The sequence below is a fragment of the Astyanax mexicanus genome, chromosome 5, assembly GCF_023375975.1.
Source record: "Astyanax mexicanus isolate ESR-SI-001 chromosome 5, AstMex3_surface, whole genome shotgun sequence".
NCBI lineage: Eukaryota > Metazoa > Chordata > Actinopteri > Characiformes > Acestrorhamphidae > Astyanax > Astyanax mexicanus.
In genome coordinates, this window is record NC_064412.1 from 4,689,135 (window position 1) to 4,714,000 (window position 24,866).

General features: G+C 36.4%; 2 protein-coding genes across 5 annotated transcripts in view; both read right to left on the reverse strand.

Annotated features, from left to right (window-relative positions):
* cacna2d2a (calcium channel, voltage-dependent, alpha 2/delta subunit 2a) overlaps nucleotides 1-24,866 on the reverse strand; it is a 412,063-nt gene that overhangs the window by 153,213 nt on the left and 233,984 nt on the right. For 2 of the 4 annotated variants that reach the window (XM_049479458.1, XM_049479457.1), the window contains exon 5: nucleotides 7,694-7,738. The exons of the other annotated variants lie outside the window; for them this stretch is intronic. In XM_049479458.1, coding sequence (XP_049335415.1) covers nucleotides 7,694-7,738 — 45 coding nt within the window. The remainder of the gene's footprint in view (nucleotides 1-7,693; nucleotides 7,739-24,866) is intronic. 4 annotated transcript variants of the gene reach the window in all.
* The window catches only part of rps10 (ribosomal protein S10), a 532,411-nt gene that overhangs the window by 31,138 nt on the left and 476,407 nt on the right, over nucleotides 1-24,866 (reverse strand). The gene's annotated exons all lie outside the window — the stretch shown is intronic.

The window sequence follows — 24,866 nt, forward strand, 5'->3', positions numbered from 1 at the left end:
TCTCCCTCTATTTCTCTCTTCTTCTCTAATACTCACTCTTTTTTTTATGTCCCACTATGTTTACTTCTCACTCTTTTTCTTGGTCCTTGTTTCTTTCTCGCTCTAATTCTCACAAACACTTCATCTGCACTCTCTCTCTCTCTCTCTTTACTCCTCTCTTATTCACTCTTCTTCTTCTTTTCTCTCCCGTTTTCACTACTTACTAGTTCAAAACAACACAACTACTACACAAACACATTATTACATATAAATGCAGGAATTAGTCAATTAATTTGAGAAATTAGTCCATTATTTCTCTCTCTAATTGTCAATCTCTATTTTATATTTCTCTCTCCATTTCTCTTTCTCTCTCTGTGATTCTCTCTTTCTATTTCTCTATAACTCTTTTACATTTCTCTCTCTTTCTATTTCTCTTTTTTCTCTCTAATTTTCATGTTCCCATTTAGTTCTCTCTCCATTAACTCTTTTTTCTCTCTATTTCAGTTTCTCTTTCTAATTTCTCTCTATTCTCTATTCTTGCTTTCTCTAATTCTCAGTCTCTTTTATATCTCTCTCTCTTCTTCTCTTTCTACATTTCTTTATTTCTTTTCCTTTATGTTTTCTGTTTTTTTGGATACTGCTTTTTTATCCAAACTATTTTGCATTCCATTATTCAGTCACATTTTTTTGTATTTTGTATTTTTAACAGCAATTTTTACTACCTACTAGTTCAACTGTACCGTTCAATATAGTTCAACCTACTGTACAGCACAGCTAGTGCAGAAACACACTGTTACATCCAAATTTAGTAATTAGATCATTAATTAGAGAAATTAGTCCATTATTTCTCTCTGTAATTGTCAGTCTCTATTTTATATCTCTTTCTCCATTTCTCTCTGTATCACTCTCTCTTTCTATTTCTCTCTCTATTTCTCTCTTTAATTAACTCTTTTATATTTTTTCTTTCTCTCTCAATTTCTCTTTCTCTTGTTCGATCTTTTTTCTCTCTAATTCTTACTCTCCCTTTCTATTTCTCTCTCTAGTTCTGTTTCTCTCTCTCTCTAACTGACTCTCTTTTATATTTCTCTTTCTCTATTTCAGTTTCTCTTTCTTATTGACTTTTATTTTTTTCTATCTCTCTCTATTTCTTTATCTAATTCTCAATCTCTCTTTCTATTTCTCTTTCTTTCTAATTACCACTCTCTTTTTCTATTTATCTCTTTATCTATCTTTATCTAATTCTCACTCTCTGTTCTATTTCTTTCTTCTTTCTCTCTTCTTCTCTTCTTTACACGTTGCTCTTTTATCCAAACCTATTTGAATTACATTATTAAGCCACACTTTTTAATAAGTTATTTTTTATGTATTTTTTAACAGCAAATTTCACTACCTACTAGTTCAAAACAGGTACAACCAGTACAAAAATACATTGTTAAATCTAAATTTAGGAATTAGTCCATTAAATATTTAAAATATGGTCCCACTTTATAATAAGTGTCCCTAAGTACTACGCAGTTACACGGTAACAATCCATGTAACTACAGTGTAACTACTAATGAAGTACACATTGTTACAGATTAACTACAGAGGAACAGGTTATGTAATTACACATGTGTATTAAGGTTAATTTTGACTTGTGTAAGTACACATGTGTAGCAGGGTGAGTGTACTTGTAACACATGTAATAGAGCAAGTGTACTTACACATGTGTAACAATGTGTGTGTACTAACATATATGTGTAATGTATGTGTGCGTGATAAGTTGAGTATAAACATATCCAACAGCTATTGTCTAGTATGTAATTAGGGCTGATTGAGTACACACACATTGTTACACATGTGTAAGTACACTTGCCTTTATTACATGTGTAAATACACTCACCCTGCTACACATGTGTACTTACACAAGTCAGAATTAACCTTAATACACATGTGTAATTACATAACCTGTACCTCTGTAGTTAATCTGTAACAATGTGTACTTCATCAGTAGTTACACTCTAGTTACATATATTGTTACCATGTAATTACATAGTACTTAGGGACAAATTATAAAGTGGGACCGAAAGTATTTTTTAAAAGTCAGGTAAATTCAGCTCAACTTAATGAAAAGTCAGATTTTAGCTCCTAAACGCATCTGTTAAAATTCTGTTTAAGGGCAGCACACATTAATGATCCAAAGCTCAATCCTGATAATCTGATAATCTCAGTGTTACTCCAGCTTTAGAGTGTGTAAAAGGCTTTACATATTTTGAGACACGTCCTTATTTCTCCTTTTGGACCCCAAAAAGCTGCTGGGAGGTTCTTTAGGAAGCTGTGCAATATGTCATCTCCACGCTCTGAAGGCATCCAGAGGCCTTAGAGCAACACACGAGCCATCAATCCCAGAGTTTCTGGAGACGCTGTCAGGAAGACTCAACATCTGGCCAGACGTGCTCATTAGACTAGCTAATGATGGAGAGACTGAGCTGGAGGGCTGAAGATCACAACTCTTACTCTGAAGGGGAAAGAAACGGAGCAGATAGAAGCTGAAGCTGTGGGCGGAGGGGAAAACGAGGAGAGCGCTGGAGGGATAAACGAGAAGAAGAAGACTCCAGAGGAAGTGGTGGGGCCATGAGTCAGGGAGGAAGAATCGCAGGAATGACAGTGGTATCATACTCAGGAGCTTCCACTGGGTAAAAATAGATCTGCACGGTCATTAGAAATCCATCTAACCAGGCTCCACCCACAAAAATCACATGTTAAAACACTTCAGTTGTTTCTTCAAAAGTTTCTCTCAATTTCTCTTACTAAATGTCATTAACTTTTTTATATTTCTTTCTTCATTTCTCCTTTTCTCTGTCACTCACTATATTTATTTTCACTCACCCTTTCTATTTCTGTTTCTCTCTCTCCTATGTCTATGTATCTCTTTTTCTCTCTCATACTTACTCTCTTTTCTATTGTTCTACATTTCTATTTCTCTCTTTTTTACTGTTCACTCTTTTCTCTCTACTTGTCTCTCTATCACTCTAAATGTCACATACAGGGGATGGACAATGAAACTGAAACACCTGGTTTTAGATCACAATAATTGATTGTGGTGACGGACAGTTCTGGTGGAAACAGGAGAGTTGAGGTGCACATTGAATTCTGCTGTGATTTGATCAGCCGTGGTTTTATGTTTTTTTGGATACAATCCGGGTTAGCACCCGAACATCCCTTTTAGACAGCTTCCTATTACAGCATCCACAGTTAATCCTGTTGGATGTGGTTGGTCCTTCTTGGTGGTATGCTGACATTACCCTGGATACCGTGGCTCTTGATGCATCACAAAGACTTGCTGTCTTGGTCACAGATGCTTCAGCAAGACGTGCACCAACAATTTGTCCTCTTTTGAACTCTGGTATGTCACCCATAATGTTGTGTGCATTGCAATATTTAGAGCAGAACTGTGCTCTTACCCTGCTAACTGAACCTTGACACTCTGCTCTTACTGGTGCAATGTGCAATTAATGAAGATTGACCACCAGGCTGCTCCAATTTAGCCATGAAACCTCCCACACTAAAATGATGACAGGTGATTCAGTTTTATTGTCCAACCCCTGTACATTCTCTCCCTTACCTTCTCTCTCTATTTCTCTCTTTTTCTCTTTCAATATTTTTTTAATTTATTTTACTCTCTTTCTGTTTTTGGGCTTTTATTCCATTATTTAACCAAACGTTAAATAAACTTTAACGTTTAAACAACTTTAATCACTGTTTATGAATTTAAGGTAAAGGTGAAATTATGATTTTAAGATGGCCATTTATTTAAAATCTTTATTTTTTTCAGTTTTCACTTTTAGAGTTTTTTTAGCTGTTTATAAACTTTTTTAATGTTATTAGCGACCGTTTCCAAGCTAACTTAAAGTTCATTATCACACTTTTATTTTTAATTTTTTTTGTAGATTAATATTAAAGACATGAAAACGATTAAGACACGTATGGATTTACATAGTAAACCCTGATCTAAACCTGATCAACTGGAATAGTTTTCTCAGGAAACTCCAGGAAGGAGTTCCTGGAGGTGCTGAACAATAGTTACTGCTTTCCCTTCACGCTGTGAAGCTCCAGCTCATCCCAATTAAATCACCTCAAATCACCTTCTCAGTTCATCAGGTTTACTACAGACTACAGAATTCCACACAGTTTGTGTCCCTCAATTAAGTTTTTAATATTAGTCTTTAATATTAATATACAAAGTAGAAAATACATTAAATACAGAAAAAAAAAACATTGAATGAGAAGCTTAAACTGGTGCTGTATGAAAAAAAAATGGGTACAACTTTAAAATAAGACTACCTTTATAAAGGGTTTATAAATGGTTTACAATTAGTTTATTAAATGTTACTAATTAGGTTGTAAATGATAAAAATTATTAATAATCAGTTATAACACATACGTAAAAAGGGCAACAATGATCTGTAGTTTGCCAAATAGTGAACCCACAGCCAACTATATTGTTGCCCTTTCTATGTATGTGTTATAACTGATCATTAATGATTTTTAAGGCATTTACAACCTTAATTAGTAACCATTAATAAACTAATTGTAAACCATTTATAAACCCTTTATAAAGGTAGTCTCATTTTAAAGTGGTACCGAAAAATAAACCATTAAACTAATGAGCATTAATTTTGGGATGCTGTCAGGTTAGAGACATTTGCTCAGCCCAAGCACTAAGCAAGTGTGTGTGTGTGTGTGTGTGTCTAAGGTAATCAACTTCAGTGCGCCCTCCAACCCCAAGTTTCTCAAGCCAGTAGGGGGCGAGGTGGGGGTCGGGGGGGGTGTGTCAGGGGGCGGCGTCCCCTTGGCCTCTTAATGATGAGCGATGTCCTCCAATTAGAGATGCTGACAGCCGCTAAAGTGGCCGGTCATTAATCATAGGGCTGCTGCTGCTCCAGCGAACAAAAATCACACTTTGATTTATGATTCCTCCATCGCTGCTATTCCTTTCTTTCTTTCCTCTCTCTCTCTCTCTGTCTGTCTGTCTGTCTGTCTGTCTGTCTGTCTGTCTCCTTTACTCATGCTCTAGCGTTAGTGTTGGGCAGACGTCTGGAATTAGTGCCGTTCTTGGCAATGATAAAACAATCAGCGCTGACCTTTCATGTGCAGAAAAATACCATCACAGACACTGAGTAACAGAGACATCAGTGATATATATATATATATATATATATATATATATATATATATATATATATATATATATATATATATAACATAAAATAAAGAGACTGAAAATTAAGTTTAAATTATAAAAACAAGCAAACAATGTAAGATTTATTAAGAAAAATTAAAAAAAATAAATAATTAAAAATAAAAGGATATGCAAACAGCCTAAAATGTAGACCAATAAAACAAAGAGATAAATACGTAGAATAATAAAACATAAACAGTTAAAGAAATAAAGGACTAAATTAACCACAATTATAAAAAAAAGTAAATTATGGAAAATAAAAATATTAAAAATAATAATAATAATATCATAAAAAGGAAGAAAACACAATGAATAAGAAGAGGTTTTTCAAAACTTTTGACTGCTACTGCACTTCATACATAATTGATGTAAAGGGCAGCTGAAGTTTTTAAAAATTGTATAAACTGTAATGTTTTAATTTTGAATATCACCATACCACCATAATGTAAAATGAAGAGGTTGATGGCTTTCATAAGGCATTATAAACATGGATGTACATATTTATAAAAATGCATAACCCATCGTAGCCATGTTTATTATGCCATGTGTATTATTACTTGTGATTATAATACATTATTAGCTGTGCTTATAATTTAATAATCTAGTCCCACAATGAAAATATGCCACTTTACTTGGAGTGCACGGAGACCTGTTATAATACATTATAAGTGATTATAAGTGGCTTTCTTGGTATTGATGTATAACATTTTATAAACACAGCTATTAATGCTTTATGATCCCAATTCATGATGCATAATAAACATGGCTATGATGGATTATACATTGTTATAAATATGTATAATCAGGTTTATAATGCCTTATGATGTTATAATGCATTATAATGTGTTATGAGTATGTTATAGAGATATTCATAAAAAAAGTGTTACCAATTTTTCTTTTTTAAAAATCACTAAGAAAAACTTTTTTTAAATACTGATTTTAGTTTAGTTGCCACACTTGCAAAGAAATTTGACATATTCGGTTTACACCATGATTGCACACAATTACAACACACACTCACACATATACTACACATGTGCACGACGATGCAGTGCAAGGACATCAGTACACATCAGTGCACAAATGAGAGCAAACACAGAACGACAGAAAGGGAACGGATACGGGAGTTCACTAGTTCAGAACATGCGATCAGCTTGTTATTATTGAGAAGAGACTAAAAAGAGAGGGGAGAGAACCCAAAGTATCCTCTTAGTGCTTTTCCACTAATATAACTCTGGTTATTGATCCAGTTCTGTTTGGGTTTATAAGAACTGTGGTGCTTTTTAAGTGAACCAGCCCACGTTTCCATAAGGTTTAGCGGAACCGACAAAACGTCACATTATACGTCACCAATAGAGGGCGCTGTACAGCGGCAGTGAACACGATTCTTGCTCAAGAACCTACAATTGTTTGGTTTCCACTGCAAATAAATGTTTCTGGTTCCAGAACGTACTTTTGTTGATGGAAACGTGGCGAATGGTCCAAATATGGTTCACAAACCAGATCATTGATCATTGATTTGTGACTATATTCCTTCAATAAGTCGACTCTACACTCAACCCAAAGCATCTGAACACCACACAGGTCAGATGATAATTCATGATGTATACAGGTCTATAAAGAATAACTACTTAAAAAAATATATATTTTTTTATTTTACCAAATTAACAATAATCAGAAAACCTCTGGGATATAATCAAGAGGAAGATGGATGATCAAAAGCTGATCATTAAACCAAACTGAATTGCTTAAATGTTTGCATCAGGAGTAAAGGCATCAAGTTATCCAAAAGCAGTGTGTAAGACTGGTGGAAGAGAACATGATGCCAAGATGCATGAAAAAAACTGTGATTAAAAACCAGAGTTATTCCACCAAATATTTTATATTATATACTTGAGGTCTGAAAGCTTTTCATGTTTTTTGTAATTTCAGCTATTTCTCATTTTCTGCAAATAAATGCTCTAAATGACTGGTTCCGGAACCTACTTTTGTTGGTGGAAACGTGGCGAACGGTTCAAAATTAGGTTCAAGAACCAGAACCAGAGGTGGAAAAGCACTAAGAGAATAGTTTGGGTTGGAGTTCGGGCAATGCTCCTCAATCTCTGATAAATAAGGTCAGGTAGAAAAGATAATTGAGTTAAAGGGAAGAGACGGGTTGGGAAAACGCATCACAGACATGTGAGTAAGTTAGGGATCGGGAGTAAGTTAGGGATCGAGAGTAATTTAGGGATCGGGAGTAAGTTAGGGATCGTATTTCTCAGGATGTTAGATTAAAATGCAGAATTTCTGGCATGCTCCTCCTCCCAAAATTGAGTTATTTCACAACACCAGACAGACACCTGCAGTTTAACCACTGCTTTGAGTTGTGGATTCCTGAAAAGTCCTGATAAACAGGACCGGCGTCATCCTTTACACACAGTCCAAAAAGACAGCAAGTGAGCAAGACATGCCAACACGTTACACAACGTGGCAAGGGTTCTTAAAGGTACTTACATAATCAGAGTCAGATTTGGAGTCATAGTACTGAATATCACTCTCCTGGAAAAAGAAAAGAGGACAGACATGAGGAATGGAGAACATTCCACAGGAAAACAGTTCAACGGTGTGATCTGAAACTTCATGACATCATGACTTTATGACTTCATGACGTGACATTGAAGTTCTTGAACTGTTTTCATTCAGCAGAAATAATAGAAGCAAAATAAATAGATTGGAAAAAAAGCAAAGCAATGTACAGTGATTTTAAGCTCAGCACACTTTTCTTCTTCTTCTGCCGTCTCCCACTTTTCCAGAGTAAGGAATGAATATCAGATTAATTATGATTAATCGTGGAAAACAATACAGTTTTTGCACCAGGAGTAAAGGCATAAAGTTTTACAAAAGCAGTGTGTAAGACTGGTGGAGGAAAACATGATGCCAAGATGCATGAAAAAAAAACTGTGATTAAAAACCAGGATTATTCCACCAAATTCTGAAATATTGATTTCTGAACTCTTAAAACTTTATGAATATGAACTTGTTTTCTTTGCATTATTTGAGGTCTGAAAGCTCTGCATCTTTTTTTGTTATTTCAGCCATTTCTAATTTTTTTGCAAATAAATGCTCTAAATGACTAAAATATTTTTATTTGGAATTTGGGAGAAATGTTGTCTGTAGTTTATAGAATAAAACAAAAATGTTCATTTTACTCAATAATATATCTATAAATAGCAAAATCAGAGAAACTGATTCAGAAACTGAGGTTCTCTCTTTATTATTTCTAGAGCTGTGTATCATTTTTGAAACTAATCTATGTTTAAGAAAGATTTCTCAAATGTACAGTATGTTTTTACTATTTATGTTATCTTTCTGATAGGTGTATTTTCTGGTCTATCACTGTCTTCTCTTTTTCTCCACCCTGTCTTCATTTGTAACTCCGCCCCCTTCGTAACCTGCCCCCAGGTGTTTCCTGTTTCCTGTCTACTCCTGTATATATAGCCCTTTTGTGTTCCCTGTTTGGTTCTTGTACATGTTTAACGTTGGTTAGGTTGCTCGTTCTATGTCTCAGTTTATTTCTTGCTTTTGTGTTAGTTAGTCCTGTTTGTTTATTCATGCATCCTGTTTTTTTTTTGTGTTTATTTATTTTTTTTGGTTTATTCCTGCTTCATTAAATATAACGGGTATGGTCTGTCATCTCATCTACATGCTTGTTTCTGAATGGACTTGAACCCCAAAGAAGAAATTGTGAAAGAAGAAGTGAAACCAAAATAAAGGGTTTTTAGCAGCTTTCTGTTTTTATGCCTCAAAAATATGGAACTCTCTACCAATTAATATTCCTCAGGCATCGAGTGTTACGAGCTTTAAAAGGCACCTTAAAACCTTCCTGTTCAGCTTAGCTTTCTACTAGTTCTGTTCTGCTTATACTTAATTATTATATATATTTTTTTTATTTAAATGCTTTTACTGTTCTTATTCTTATTTTATATAATTATAATTTTTGTTTAGATCTATTTTATTTTATATTTTATTATAATAGAAATGTCTTATTTCCTACTATTTTATGAAATTGTTACTTTTTAATTGTTTTATTTGTTTTATATTACTTTTACATTTTGCTGATTTATTTAATTTTATTGTAAAGCACTTTGAGCTGACTTTTTATGTACACTGTTAGGCCGGATAAGTTGAATTTACTTTAAAAAATTGAGGAAACCGGTTGCCTTAAACAAGTTAAGTAATGGGTAATGAAAACTTGAGTTAGCATACCTTAAAACATCAATTTATTACAACTAAAGGGTTGATTTAACTTTTTATTTTTGTTATACTGTAAGACTGGATAAGTTGAGTTTACTTAACATTTTTAAAGCAGCCTGTTTGCTCAAATGTTTTAAGTAATGGGGAATAAAAACTTGAGTTACTATAATTAATACATCAAGTTATTACAACTAAAGGGGAAGTTGATTTATTTCTAAGGTCGCCCAGGGGGAATCACTACACACTGATGGTGAGTGTCAGTCAGAAACTGTTGGACACACCCAGTATGCAAATAGATTGTGACAGAAGCCAATGGAAAATAAGCTGTTAATGGCAACGGACTAAGATTAAAGTTATTATAAGATGGTTCAACTCAAAGATCTGAGTTTGAATAGTACAGTATATGTGCCTATAAATGTTCAACTAACTCAAAATAGTTGAGTATTGTTTGGAAATATACAATTTTATGTAATTTTATGTGTTTTACAGTGTATGAAAGGTGCTATATAAATAAAGTTTATTATGATTATTATTATTATTATTATTATTATTATTATTATTATTATTATTATTATTATTATTATTATTATTATTATTATCGCACAGCTCTACCATAAACACCAATGTCCGTTTTTCTCTGCTCTCTGGATGACCTGCCTGTTGCAGTAAAAATGGACGAATGTACAAAACGTACGAATGCAGCCGATTCAGGACGGTCTCGCTGTTTTCAGTTCTGGCTAATGAAACACTGCAGCAATGAAATAATGACCCTGCCCTGGAGCCGCTCTTAGGAGACAGAAACAGTAATCGCTCTTAATGCCGTTCGTCATTCGGCGTGATTTTGTGCGGCGTGCATTTTTTCTATTCGCTGAGCGAGAGATTTATTTTTGTTAAACAGATTAGTGTTCGGGAGCTCGGGACGGTTTTGGGGAAGGAGCAGAAAAATGGCTGGAGGTGAAACAAGAAATGAAACGTGTTCAGACGGCGGAAAGCTTCCAAAACAACTGAACGTCATGAATCCTGAGGTGGTTCAACATGATGTTACGGTTTTGGCTTTAATATGAGTAACATGAGTAATAAATAGGAGTGTTCAGCTCTTCAGCTGAATGAACAGAAAAATGATACAGTCTGTATTGATCCTGATAGTGTAGAAATGGAGAGTCAATGTGTGATCTGATTATATCAGATTAATAGCTTGTATACCGGTTACGATAATTATGTAATGGACTTATCGTACAATAAATGAACATGATCTCAATAATATTGGATAATGGTGATACTGTCGTAATGCTTTAATAATGCTTTAATGATGATGATGATAATAATAATGATCAATACTTCAATAACTGCACAGACTATAGTAGGGGAATAAAAAAACTATACAACGCCCTAAAAAAAAAAAAAAAAAAAAAAAAACACTTAAAAATGATGAGTTTCTTTGGTTTTACCTAATTTTAAACCTCTGGAATATAATCAAGAGGAAGATGGATGATCACAAGCCTTTAAAAATAAGCTGAACTGATTGAATTTTTGCACCAGGAGTAAAGCAGCATAAAGTTATCCAAAAGCAGTGTGTAAGACTGGTGGAGGAGGAGAACATGATGCCAAGATGCATGAAAAAAACTGTGATTAAAAACCAGAGTTATTCCACCAAATATTGATTTATGAATTCTTAAAACTTTATGAATATGAACTTGTTTTCTTTGCATTATTTGAGGTCTGAAAGCTCTGCATCTTTTTTTGTTATTTCAGCCATTTCTAATTTTTTTGCAAATAAATGCTCTAAATGACTAAAATATTTTTATTTGGAATTTGGGAGAAATGTTGTCTGTAGTTTATAGAATAAAACAAAAATGTTCATTTTACTCAATAATATATCTATAAATAGCAAAATCAGAAAAACTGTTTCAGAAACTGAGGTTCTCTCTTTATTATTTCTAGAGCTGTGTATCATTTTTGAAACTAATCTATGTTTAAGAAAGATTTCTCAAATGTACAGTATGTTTTTACTATTTATGTTATCTTTCTGATAGGTGTATTTTCTGGTCTATCACTGTCTTCTCTTTTTCTCCACCCTGTCTTCATTTGTAACTCCGCCCCCTTCGTTACCTGCCCCCAGGTGTTTCCTGTTTCCTGTCTACTCCTGTATATATAGCCCTTTTGTGTTCCCTGTTTGGTTCTTGTACATGTTTAACGTTGGTTAGGTTGCTCGTTCTATGTCTCAGTTTATTGCTTGCTTTTGTGTTAGTTAGTCCTGTTTGTTTATTCATGCATCCTGTTTTTTTTGCGTTTATTTATTTTTTTTGGTTTATTCCTGCTTCATTAAATATAACGGGTATGGTCTGTCATCTCATCTACATGCTTGTTTCTGAATGGACTTGAACCCCAAAGAAGAAATTGTGAAAGAAGAAGTGAAACCAAAATAAAGGTAATCCTAGTTGTCAACCATTTCTTTGTCATCTGTAGTTTGATTTTTTAGTAGAGAGTAAAAAAAATGATTAAAATCCAAAATCTGATTTCTTTTTTTTTTTTTTTTAGCAGCTTTCTGTTTTTATGCCTCAAAAATAAGGAACTCTCTACCAATTAATATTCCTCAGGCATCGAGTGTTACGAGCTTTAAAAGGCATCTTAAAACCTTCCTGTTCAGCTTAGCTTTCTACTAGTTCTGTTCTGCTTATACTTAATTATTATATATATTTTTTTATTTAAATGCTTTTACTGTTCTTATTCTTATTTTATATAATTATAATTTTTGTTTAGATCTATTTTATTGTATATTTTATTATAATATAAATGTCTTATTTCCTACTATTTTATGAAATTGTTACTTTTTAATTGTTTTATTTGTTTTATATTACTTTTACATTTTGCTGATTTATTTAATTTTATTGTAAAGCACTTTGAGCTGACTTTTTATGTACACTGTTAGGCCGGATAAGTTGAATTTACTTTAAAAAATTGAGGAAACCGGTTGCCTTAAACAAGTTAAGTAATGGGTAATGAAAACTTGAGTTAGCATACCTTAAAACATCAATTTATTACAACTAAAGGGTTGATTTAACTTTTTATTTTTGTTATACTGTAAGACTGGATAAGTTGAGTTTACTTAACATTTTTAAAGCAGCCTGTTTGCTCAAATATTTTAAGTAATGGGGAATAAAAACTTGAGTTACTATAATTAAAACATCAAGTTATTACAACTAAAGGGGAAGTTGATTTATTTGTAAGGTAGCCCAGGGGGAATCACTACACACTGATGGTGAGTGTTAGTCAGAAACTGTTGGACACACCCAGTATGCAAATAGATTGTGACAGAAGCCAATGGAAAAGAAGCTGTTAATGGCAACGGACTAAGATTAAAGTTATTATAAGATGGTTCAACTCAAAGATCTCAGTTTGAATAGTACAGTATATGTGCCTATAAATGTTCAACTAACTCAAAATAGTTGAGTATTGTTTGGAAATATACAATTTTATGTAAGTTTATGTGTTTTACAGTGTATGAAAGGTGCTATATAAATAAAGTTTATTATGATTATTATTATTATTATTATTATTATTATTATTATTATTATTATTATTATTATTATTATTATTATTATCGCACAGCTCTACCATAAACACCAATGTCCGTTTTTCTCTGCTCTCTGGATGACCTGCCTGTTGCAGTAAAAATGGACGAATGTACAAAACGTACGAATGCAGCCGATTCAGGACGGTCTCGCTGTTTTCAGTTCTGACTAATGAAACACTGCAGCAATGAAATAATGACCCTGCCCTGGAGCCGCTCTTAGGAGACAGAAACAGTAATCGCTCTTAATGCCGTTCGTCATTCGGCGTGATTTTGTGCGGCGTGCATTTTTTCTATTCGCTGAGCGAGAGATTTATTTTTGTTAAACAGATTAGTGTTCGGGAGCTCGGGACGGTTTTGGGGAAGGAGCAGAAAAATGGCTGGAGGTGAAACAAGAAATGAAACGTGTTCAGACGGCGGAAAGCTTCCAAAACAACTGAACGTCATGAATCCTGAGGTGGTTCAACATGATGTTACGGTTTTGGCTTTAATATGAGTAACATGAGTAATAAATAGGAGTGTTCAGCTCTTCAGCTGAATGAACAGAAAAATGATACAGTCTGTATTGATCCTGATAGTGTAGAAATGGAGAGTCAATGTGTGATCTGATTATATCAGATTAATAGCTTGTATACCGGTTACGATAATTATGTAATGGACTTATCGTACAATAAATGAACATGATCTCAATAATATTGGATAATGGTGATACTGTCGTAATGCTTTAATAATGCTTTAATGATGATGATGATAATAATAATGATCAATACTTCAATAACTGCACAGACTATAGTAGGGGAATAAAAAAACTATACAACGCCCTAAAAAAAAAAAAAAAAAAAAAAAACACTTAAAAATGATGAGTTTCTTTGGTTTTACCTAATTTTAAACCTCTGGAATATAATCAAGAGGAAGATGGATGATCACAAGCCTTTAAAAATAAGCTGAACTGATTGAATTTTTGCACCAGGAGTAAAGCAGCATAAAGTTATCCAAAAGCAGTGTGTAAGACTGGTGGAGGAGGAGAACATGATGCCAAGATGCATGAAAAAAACTGTGATTAAAAACCAGAGTTATTCCACCAAATATTGATTTATGAATTCTTAAAACTTTATGAATATGAACTTGTTTTCTTTGCATTATTTGAGATCTAAAAAGCTCTGTATCTTTTTTTGTTATTTCAGCCATTTCTCATTTTCTGCAGATAAATGCTCTAAATGATAATATTTTTATTTGGAATTTGGGAGAAATGTTGTCTGTAGTTTATAGAGTAAAACAAAAATGTTCACTGAAGTGGTCTCTCAATTTTTTCCAGACCTGAATATTTAAATAAATGTTTTATTTGTGGTGTTAAACATGAATATTACCAGCATAGTGTAATACATTGTTAATATCATAAACACCTCATTTAGAAAGATAAAAAGTTGCTTATAATTTATAACATTATAATTGGGTGGATATTTGACTTGGACCATGCCATCACATTACATTAAAGTCTTATTTTACAACATTTAGGCCCCTATTGTACATCCTGCAAAAAAGAAACACTCCGCCAACAGTCTATTTTCACTTATTCCACCTGAATTATTTAAATATAAATGGTGCTTCTGGATAAATCTACACTGATGGGCGTGGTGATCTGGAAATGAGGTGTTTTAAGGTATATATCTGGCATATTGTTATCTCTATCTTGGCAACAGAAAACACAGAAGCTCCACTGACTGAATAAAACCTAGACAGGCGTCAACAGTCAGACGTTCATTGCTATGTTGAGCACCTTCAGATAGCTGCACTGTTAAAATAGCAATATGCCAAAGTCAGAGCTCACCTGGCTCTTAAAAAAGAATTGCAAAAGGCATGGTGAACTCAAGATTAAATACTAGAATTAGTACATGCCTTTTTTGCATTTCACTTTTTTGCATTCACTCAATGAGTCTAACTCTATACTAAACCCAAAGCATCTGAACACCACAAAGGTCACATGATAATTCACAAAATATCAACAGAGTTTAAATGTCCCAGCTTTTAAATGCCTTATTTTCTGGCTTATACAACTCTGGGAAAAAAAAAAAACAAAAAAAACATCAGTTTCTGAATCATTTTCTCTGATTCCGAGCCACGCAAGTTGTACTTTTCCCATCGTTATGATAGAAAAGACACACTGTCAAGCCCTAATTCAAGCTGCACAGTGCATGGTTGATGATTCGCCTATAGATTGCTAAAAAAGGACCCATAAGATGTACAGCTTTCATTACTTGTTATCTACTAATTCAGTACAAAGCTGCTCTAGTGACTAAAGGTGGAACACTCTGTTATAATCTTCTCTCGTCTTTGAAATGTCCTTGACATAATTAATCAGCTATTTCTGCTGTAACTGGAACAAAATGTCCAAAAGCAGCTAAAAAAAGGAAAAAACACAGAAGAATAAGGCATGTTTTCGGCAGCAGGTCGAGACTGTGAGGTGTATGTGGGAATGTGATCTCTCAGAATTAAGTGTAGCATTAGGCCGCCGCTTCAACAGGCTCAGAGCTGAGGGAGCATGTTGTGTACTGATGTTTAAACGGAGGTTGAGAGTGGCATATCCATGTAGTGTAATGCCAGCACAGTCACACACAGCGCCTCCCCGCTGACTGAGCACCGCGGGCGGCCTGGAGCTCTCCTCCTCCACTCATCCCTCCTTCATATCCCCCGCAGAGGACAGACTCTCAAGGGCAATAGAGCTAACTGGGAGATTTGAGGCTCAGTTCTTTGATTTACTTCCATTTCGTCCAAATCTCTTCGTCCCTTTCAGAGAAAAGAAGTTTTTCTTTTCTTTCTTTCTTTCCTTTTTTTTCACACCGAGTCCTTTTAAAGGGGCCGTCAACTTATTTTGATAATCTGCTCACGCTTTATTCTCAGGATTCTTGTACAGAAATGTACAATCGACTGTCAAATAAGGAAAAAACTTGATCATTTTGTTTGAGGTATTATAAAAAAAGCACATATATATATATATATATATATATATATATATATATATATATATATATATATATACACTGCTCAAAAAAATAAAGGGAACACTCAAATAACACATCCTAGATCTGAATGAATGAAATATTCTCATTGAATACTTTGTTCTGTACAAAGTTGAATGTGCTGACAACAAAATCACACAAAAATCATCAATGGAAATAAAATTTATTAACCAATGGAGGCCTGGATTTGGAGCCACACACAAAATTAAAGTGAAAAAACACACTACAGGCTGATCCAACTTTAATGTAATGTCCTTAAAACAAGTCAAAATGAGGCTCAGTATTGTGTGTGGCCTACACGTGCCTGTATGACCTCCCTACAACGCCTGGGCATGCTCCTGATGAGGTGGCGGATGGTCTCCTGAGGGATCTCCTCCCAGACCTGGACTAAAGCATCCGCCAACTCCTGGACAGTCTGTGGTGCAACGTGACGTTGGTGGATGGAGCGAGACATGATGTCCCAGATGTGCTCAATCGGATTCAGGTCTGGGGAACGGGCGGGCCAGTCCATAGCTTCAATGCCTTCATCTTGCAGGAACTGCTGACACACTCCAGCCACATGAGGTCTAGCATTGTCCTGCATTAGGAGGAACCCAGGGCCAACCGCACCAGCATATGGTCTCACAAGGGGTCTGAGGATCTCATCTCGGTACCTAATGGCAGTCAGGCTACCTCTGGTGAGCACATGGAGGGCTGTGCGGCCCTCCAAAGAAATGGCACCCCACACCATTACTGACCCACTGCCAAACCGGTCATGCTGAAGGATGTTGCAGGCAGCAGACCGCTCTCCATGGCGTCTCCAGACTCTGTCACGTCTGTCATGTGCTCAGTGTGAACCTGCTTTCATCTGTGAAGAGCACAAGGCGCCAGTGGCGAATTTGCCAATCCTGGTGTTCTCTGGCAAATGCCAAGCGTCCTGCACGGTGTTGGGCTGTGAGCACAACCCCCATCTGTGGACGTCGGGCCCTCATACCATCCTCATGGAGTCGGTTTCTAACCGTTTGTGCAGACACATGCACATTTGTGGCCTGCTGGAGGTCATTTTGCAGGGCTCTGGCAGTGCTCCTCCTGTTCCTTCTTGCACAAAGGCGGAGGTAGCGGTCCTGCTGCTGGGTTGTTGCCCTCCTACGGCCTCCTCCACGTCTCCTGGTGTACTGGCCTGTCCCCTGGTAGCGCCTCCAGCCTCTGGACACTACGCTGACAGACACAGCAAACCTTCTTGCCACAGCTCGCATTGATGTGCCATCCTGGATGAGCTGCACTACCTGAGCCACTTGTGTGGGTTGTAGAGTCCGTCTCATGCTACCACGAGTGTGAAAGCACCACCAACATTCAAAACTGACCAAAACATCAGCCAGACAGCATAGGTTCTGAGAAGTGGTCTGCAAAACCACTCCTTTATTGAGTGTGTCTTGCTAATTGCCAATAATTTCCACCTGTTGTCTATTCCATTTGCACAACAGCAGGTGAAATTGATTGTCAATCAGTGTTGCTTCCTAAGTGGACAGTTTAATTTCACAGAAGTTTGATTTACTTGGAGTTATATTGTGTTATTTGAGTGTTCCCTTTATTTTTTTGAGCAGTGTATATATATATATCCTCTTGAGACCTCGTGTCCTCATATGAGGACATTAAATTTCTGCTTCACTGCACCATGATACATTTATTAAAACATTGACCCTTTGGCCAACATTACGGGAATTCCAGTCAAAAGTTTCTACAGCCAGTCCAGACAGAAATTCTCAATTTTTGCTGGAAGTCCTGCTGGAAAATGAAATCCGCATATCCATAAAAGTTGTCAGTAGCAGAGGGAAGCATGAAGTGCTGTAAGATTTTGTGGGAAAACAAAACTGCACTGACTTTAGACTTGATAATAAAACACAGTGGATCAACACCAGCAGATGACATGTCTCTCCAAACCATCACTGATCATCAGTAGATTTTATATTTTATTTGTAAATGAAGTGATCAGAGTCTGGAGGAAGAGTGGAGAGACACACAGTCCAAACTACTCGAGGTCTAGTGTGAAGTTTCCACCAATCAGTGATGGTTTAGAGAGCACTACAAAGTGCAAAAGAGAGAGAGAGAGAGAGAGAGAGAGAGAGAGAGAGAGATTACTGGAATTGATGAAAGGGACGAGTGTGTGTGAGAGAAAGAGAGACAGATAGAAAGAGATGGGAGTGTTTACTATTAATAGAAACTCGTCTGCAGAGACCATCCTTCTGTCAGCAGTATGGATGTTTCCTGTGAAGCCAGCCACAGTAGTGTGTGTGTGTGTGTGTGTGTGTGGTTGTACAAACTGCTGTTCTCCAAACGGCAGTGTGTTTATCCTGTTCATTAATGACTCACAGCACACATCCCATCACTTAGTCCTATAGTCTTACATACTGCAGAGACACACAGACACACTTATACAGTTATATATGAGCAGTTTATGTTTATGATATATATTAGATAAGCAATATTCCATTTAGATCCGTTTGAGCTTGTTTAATTTTTAAATGTCCCAGAAATAATTGTGATAAACATTATTCATGTCATGTTCTCGTCCTGTTCCATATCCTTCCTGTTTGTTTTCCCAGCCACGTGCTTTCTTGCACATGGCCTTGTGTTGTTCTCCCTCGACTCTGTTTTAGTCTTTTGTGTTCCCATGTGTCTCATTTCTCACTTGTAACTCTTCCACCCCCTTGTTACCTTCCCCAGGTGTTTTCTGTTTCCTGTTCCACTTCCTTATGAATTTATAGCCCTGTTGCTTCAGTGCTCCCTTGTCAGTTCTTGTATCTTTTCACGTCTGTTAGGGTTGCTGGTTCCTTGTGTTATGTCTCAGTTTGTCTTGTCTGTATATAGGTCTGTTTATTAAAAATGACTTGCGTTTACGTCCGCCTCCTCGTCTCCCTGCTGCAACCCTGACAATTATAGTAATTTTAAGACAATTGTGAGCCATTATTTATGATAATATATTATATATAATATAATAGCATATTAGGGCAATTGACATTGTTAAGTATATATTACTAATACATTACTATCACTACTACTTGGCGTACTGATAACTGCACTATGGAACTTTGGTGAAACGTGCAGGGCAGGACAACGCTAATGAGAACTGTATAATGCATGATTGTCTGAAGTCTTGTTGTATTATTGTACTGCCTACTTCTCATGTTCTTTGATTCCAAGATTACTGATAAACACTTTTCTAATTATAACTCTCCTGTGCTTTGGATTTGGAGCAATTACACACACACACAACAAAAAAATCAACAACAAATTATGGCTTTTATCTTTTGCCATGTTGGCAGTTAAATGCCAAGTTCTGGTAAGATGGACAGACTGAAATTCCCTCAACGATTGCACAGGGTATGAGAGTGTGGTGTATTTTACTAAGCTGAAGAAGATTACATACAGTATACAGATTTATCTACAGTCAGCAGATAGAGGTCTATCTACACTCCAAACTTTCTAAAGGTATGCTGAAGCTTTGAGTTCTGCTAGTTTTACACTTTAGTAGAATCATGTAACATTTAAAAAGCATGTTTAAAAGCAAGTCCACTAATTCCTTTGATTTTCTCTAAAGAAAGTGTTTATTTTAAAGAAATGGTTGACTGCATGTTCAAAAATATTATATTTATGACACAAAATCACTCCTGTTACTGGAACTCACTCCTGTTACTGGAACTCATTCCTGTTACAGGAACTCACTCCTTTTGCTGGCACTTATTCCTGTTACTGGAACTCATTCCTGTTACTGGAACTCATTCGTGTTACTGGAACTTACTCCTTTTGCTGGCACTTTTTCCTGTTGCTGGAACTCATTCCTGTTACTGGAACTCATTCCTGTTACTTTTTATGTTTTGAGTAACAGGAATGAAAGTAACAGGAATGAGATTTTAGCACAGAATTAGCAAAAAACTAAAAAAAAAGGGCAAAATGGCGGCTATGCTAATAGTATGGGGACACTGAGCACATTGTAGTGATTTTCCCAAAATCAAAAAAATACTGATTTAAACATTTTAGATCATCAACACAACATGAGTAAACACAATTACCAATTAAAAAATTGACAGTTGGATTCAGTTTACTGTCAGACCTTATAAATCACAATTTTAACAGAAGCTCTGGGAGAATAAGATGAACAGAAGCCCCCGAAAACAGAGCAAGAGATAACACCACTTTCTAAACATCAGAATGTAAAAAATGTAATTGAAATCTAGCAGCCTGTTAAGGGTTACAGAGTCGTTCCTGAGGCTCTCGCTCTCTCTCTCTCTCTCTGAACAGTGAGAGCTATTATCTACATATGAAGAAAGTCTTTGAACAGCTCTGAACTTTCCCGGTATTTCTACCAAATTGCAGCGCAAGTGCATTAATTTAAGTGCATTAATTTAAGTGCATTAATGACATAAAAGAGCCCAGAAAAAAAAAAAAAAAAAAAAAAAAAAAAACTTCTAAAGAACTGCAGTCCTCACTTGCATTAGCTTAGGTTAATGTACATAATTCTTCAATCATAATGACACTGGGAACAAATGGCATCATTGGAAGAGCTGCAAAACAGAGTTTTTGATGGTTTTTGAAGGTTTGTCAGATTTAAAAAAAAAAAAAAAGAGATGACCACCAATATAATCAATTTTGAGATGATGTTCTGGTAGATATGATTTCCATTAATCTTGCACAAGGCTAACACTGGTGGTGAGATGGTCTAGGGCTGATCTGTGTCTGATCATTTATGGAACCGTGAAGAAAATAAGAATGTCCGCCGCTTTGCTTGTTTGTGACCTAAAGCTCAAGCACAGTTGGGTTCTACAGCAGGACAATGACCCCAAGCACACAAGCAAGGCATCCTTTAGACTTGAATCCTGGGCCTATACAACCCTACAGCAAGCCTGAGTTATACAGGTCCAGCTCCGATTTAAATCTAGGTCCAATTCTGTCCCAAATACTCGGCTAACACCGGTTGCTGAGTATAATATAGCAAAAGGGCTGTTATGCTTGTGTCAATACGCTGACGCTGCTTATGTCAACACCCCAGTAGCCAAGTATAATGTGGCAATAGATCCATGCTACTTGTGTCAACACCCTGTTGTTGAGTATAATATGGAAATAGATCCACACTGCTTGTGTCAATACACAGGTTGCCAAATATTATATGACAATAGGTCCACACTGCTTGTGTCAATACCCTGGTTACTGAGTATAATATGGCAATAGATCCATGCTGCTTGTATTAACACAATGGTTACCAAGTATAATATAACAATACGTCCCCACTGCTTGTGTCAAAACCCTGTTTGCGGAGTATAATATGGCAAAAGATCCATACTGCTTGTGTCAATACACTGGTTGCCAAATATTGTATGACAATAGGTCCACACTGCTTGTATCAACACCCTGGTTGCCATGTATAATATAGTAATAGGTCCACACTGCTTGTATCAACACCCTGGTTGCCATGTATAATATAGCAATAGGTCCACACTGCTTGTGTCAACACCCTGGTTGCCAAGTACAATATGGAAATAGGTCAATGCCTACTGTTCCAATACGTTGTGTCAATACGTTGACGCTGCTTGTGTTAACACCCCAGTAGCCAAGTATAATATGGCAATATGTCCTCACTGCTTGTGTCAACATCCCAGTTGCAGAGTATACTATGGCAATAGGTCTGTGGTGCTTTTTTCAACACCCAGGTGGCCAAATATTATATGAGAATAGGCCCCCAATACTTGTGTCAACAGTCCGGTTGCTAAGTATAATAGGGCAATAGGTCTACGCTGCTTGTGTCAACACAATGGTTACCAAGAACAATATGGCTATTGATCAATGGTGCTTGTTGTTAACACCCTAGTTGCTGAGTATAATATGGCAATAAGTCAGTGCTGCTTTTGTCACAAGCAGCGTGAACCTGTCGCCATATTATACTTGGCAACCAGGTTATGGTTGCCAAGTATAATATGGCGACAGGTTCACGCTGCTTGTGTCAACACCCCGGTTGCCAAATATTATATGACAATAGGTCCACACTGCATGTGTCAACACCCCAGTTGCTGAGTATAATATAGTAATCTGCTCATGCCACATTTACCAATTCTATAGTTGCAGATTTGGCCCAATTCTCAGCCTATTTTACTATGAATCAGCTGAATGGACCAAATTTTATAGAAATTGATGATACAGAGAATTATTGGTCCATTTTGATTAGAAAATGCACATCTTTGGAGGAGATGTACCTTTTTCATGCAGGAGAAAGCTGGAATTATGTAAGTGTGCAGTGGTAATATAAAAAAAATTACTCAGCATAAAAAGAGGACACACACAAGTGTACGAGTGTGTGTGTGTGTGTGTATTTGGCCACTCGGTCCCACTGTATGCCCCCGGGCTTGTAGAGCCATCTGCTGTAGCTGGTCTCTGTCTCTCTCTGCTGGTCTCTCTCAGGGCTTAAGGTTAAGCACACATTTACTGAAGTACAACGTTAGCAATTAACCAGCTCTTTCACACACACACACACACACACACACACACACACACACACACACACACACACACACACACACACAATCTAATGTGAGAGCACGTGTGTATCCAGCATTATCAGGGAATAAAATCGACCGTGGCACACCCCCCCCCAGCTCCCATCGAACCAGCGATCAGCAGACGAGGTCACGTGACCATGGTCCAGACACCGCCACTGCAGGTTAGCTTTCTGCACGGTTGCTATAGAAACAGTCACCTCTGCTCCAGATCCCAGTGTGTGTTTGTCCTTACAGCGTCCACTCGCCACATTATCCCTGCAGGCCTCTCTACCAGACGCTGAAGGACGTGCACCATCCCGGAGCTCCACACAGGCCTACAATTACTAACAGATCCACCGAACAGAACCAAGAACATCCCGTCTGACCACCACCAGAACCAGGAACCATACAAACCTTCATATTCTTTCATATTTTTATTTATCTCCTAAGACCTGGTGTCCACATGTGTGGACATCACATTTTTTGGTTTTCTTGACCACAACACTATTTTTTTTTGCTCTACAAAGGCCTGGTGTCCTCTTATGAGGCCATTATACTGTCCCCTAGTGGTGGCAGAAGATTTTAACACGTTACAGTTTCAATTCATCATCACGTTTTTTTTATGGTCGTTGAGACTGCACTTGAGGATACTTTCATTTCAGTTTTCAAAATGTTTTGAATTGACTGACCTTCATTTCTTAAAGTCATTTTTTTATTTTCATTACTTTGGATTAAGTAGTTCTTGCTTCTCGTAACATGGATTAGAACATTACTCAAATAGAGCTATTCACTGTATACCACTCTATTGCTAGTATTTAATTATTATTTGTTTTATATACAAATGCAACGACTTGGTTCTGATACAACAGCTCACAGATGCCCTGTGATGATCCACATCACCCTGTGAAGAGTTAAGAGGGAAAAGAGCGAAGCCAACTGTGCTCTCTCAGGGCTCTGACAGCTGATGGCAAGCTGCAAGACCGGGATTCAAACTGGTGATCTCCTGATCATAGTGGCAGCACTTTAGACCGCTGGACCATTTGGCAACCCAGTTTGATGTGCTTTAAGTGGTGTTGCGTTTCGTGGACAAAGTGATTTATTTTTGGGTTGGTCTCACATTACATTTTACGGAGTGTAGTGTACTAAAATTACCATTGATCCTTTTCACTAAATAAATAACAAATACATGTCAATTCCCCAACTCCCCTTGCTGTGTGCTGAGGTCTAATTTAGTGGATTTGATCCAGATTAAGGCTGTTTATACTGTATGTTTATATGTTTTCTTCCACTTAATGGCCAAATTAAGGTAATAGAAGTGGGCAGACAGAAGGAGGAGGATTTTTATTGGACAATAAAGCCGCCATCATAATTCATGTCTTAACCAAGCAAGCGGCTCAACCTTCACCCTACCAGCCCTCAACTCTGACATGCCGGCTTCCTGAACACACACTCAGAGCGCCCTCTCTTCACGAGTCCAGACACTTTGACATTTAAATGGCGAGTGATCTGTGCGTTATCCACGGAGACAGCTCTGACTCGTATCCATATCTCCTCCAGACACACACGCTAATTCATTTCTAATTACAGAAACACACACACACACCATGTGCACTGATCTGATCTTCCTGCAGAGAGAAAGAGAGCCGAAGCATCATCTTAGCATCCGAGTCAGGTTTAAATAGCATAAACATTGAGTTTATACAGCTATAATAACTAGTTTACTTCTAGCTCATACTGTATAAACTGTATATTCACTACAGCTCTGGAAAAAATGAAGAGAGCACTTCAGTTTCTGAATCAGTTTCTCTGATTTTGCTATTTATAGGTTTATATTTGAGTAAAATGAACATTGTTGTTTTATTCTATAAACTACAAACAACATTTCTCCCAAATTCCAAATAACAATATTATCATTTAGACCATATATTTGCAGAAAATGAGGAATGTCTGAAATAACAAAAAAAGATGCAGAGCTTTCAAACCTCAAATAATGCAAAGAAAACAAGTTCATATTCATAAAGTTTTAAGAGTTCAGAAATCAATATTTGGTGGAATAACCCTGTTCTTTAATCACAGTTTCTATGCATCTTGGCATCATGTTCTCCTCCACCAGTCTTACACACTGCTTTTGGATAACATTATGCTGCTTTACTCCTGGTGCAAAAATTCAAGCAGTTCAGTTTGGTGGTTTGATGGCTTGTGATCATCCATCTTCCTCTTGATTATATTCCGGAGGTTTTCTATTCAGTAAAATCAAAGAAACTCATCGTTTTTAAGTGATCTCTCTTTTTTCCAGAGCTATATTTTCATTGTAACAGTAATATACAGGGGTTGGACAA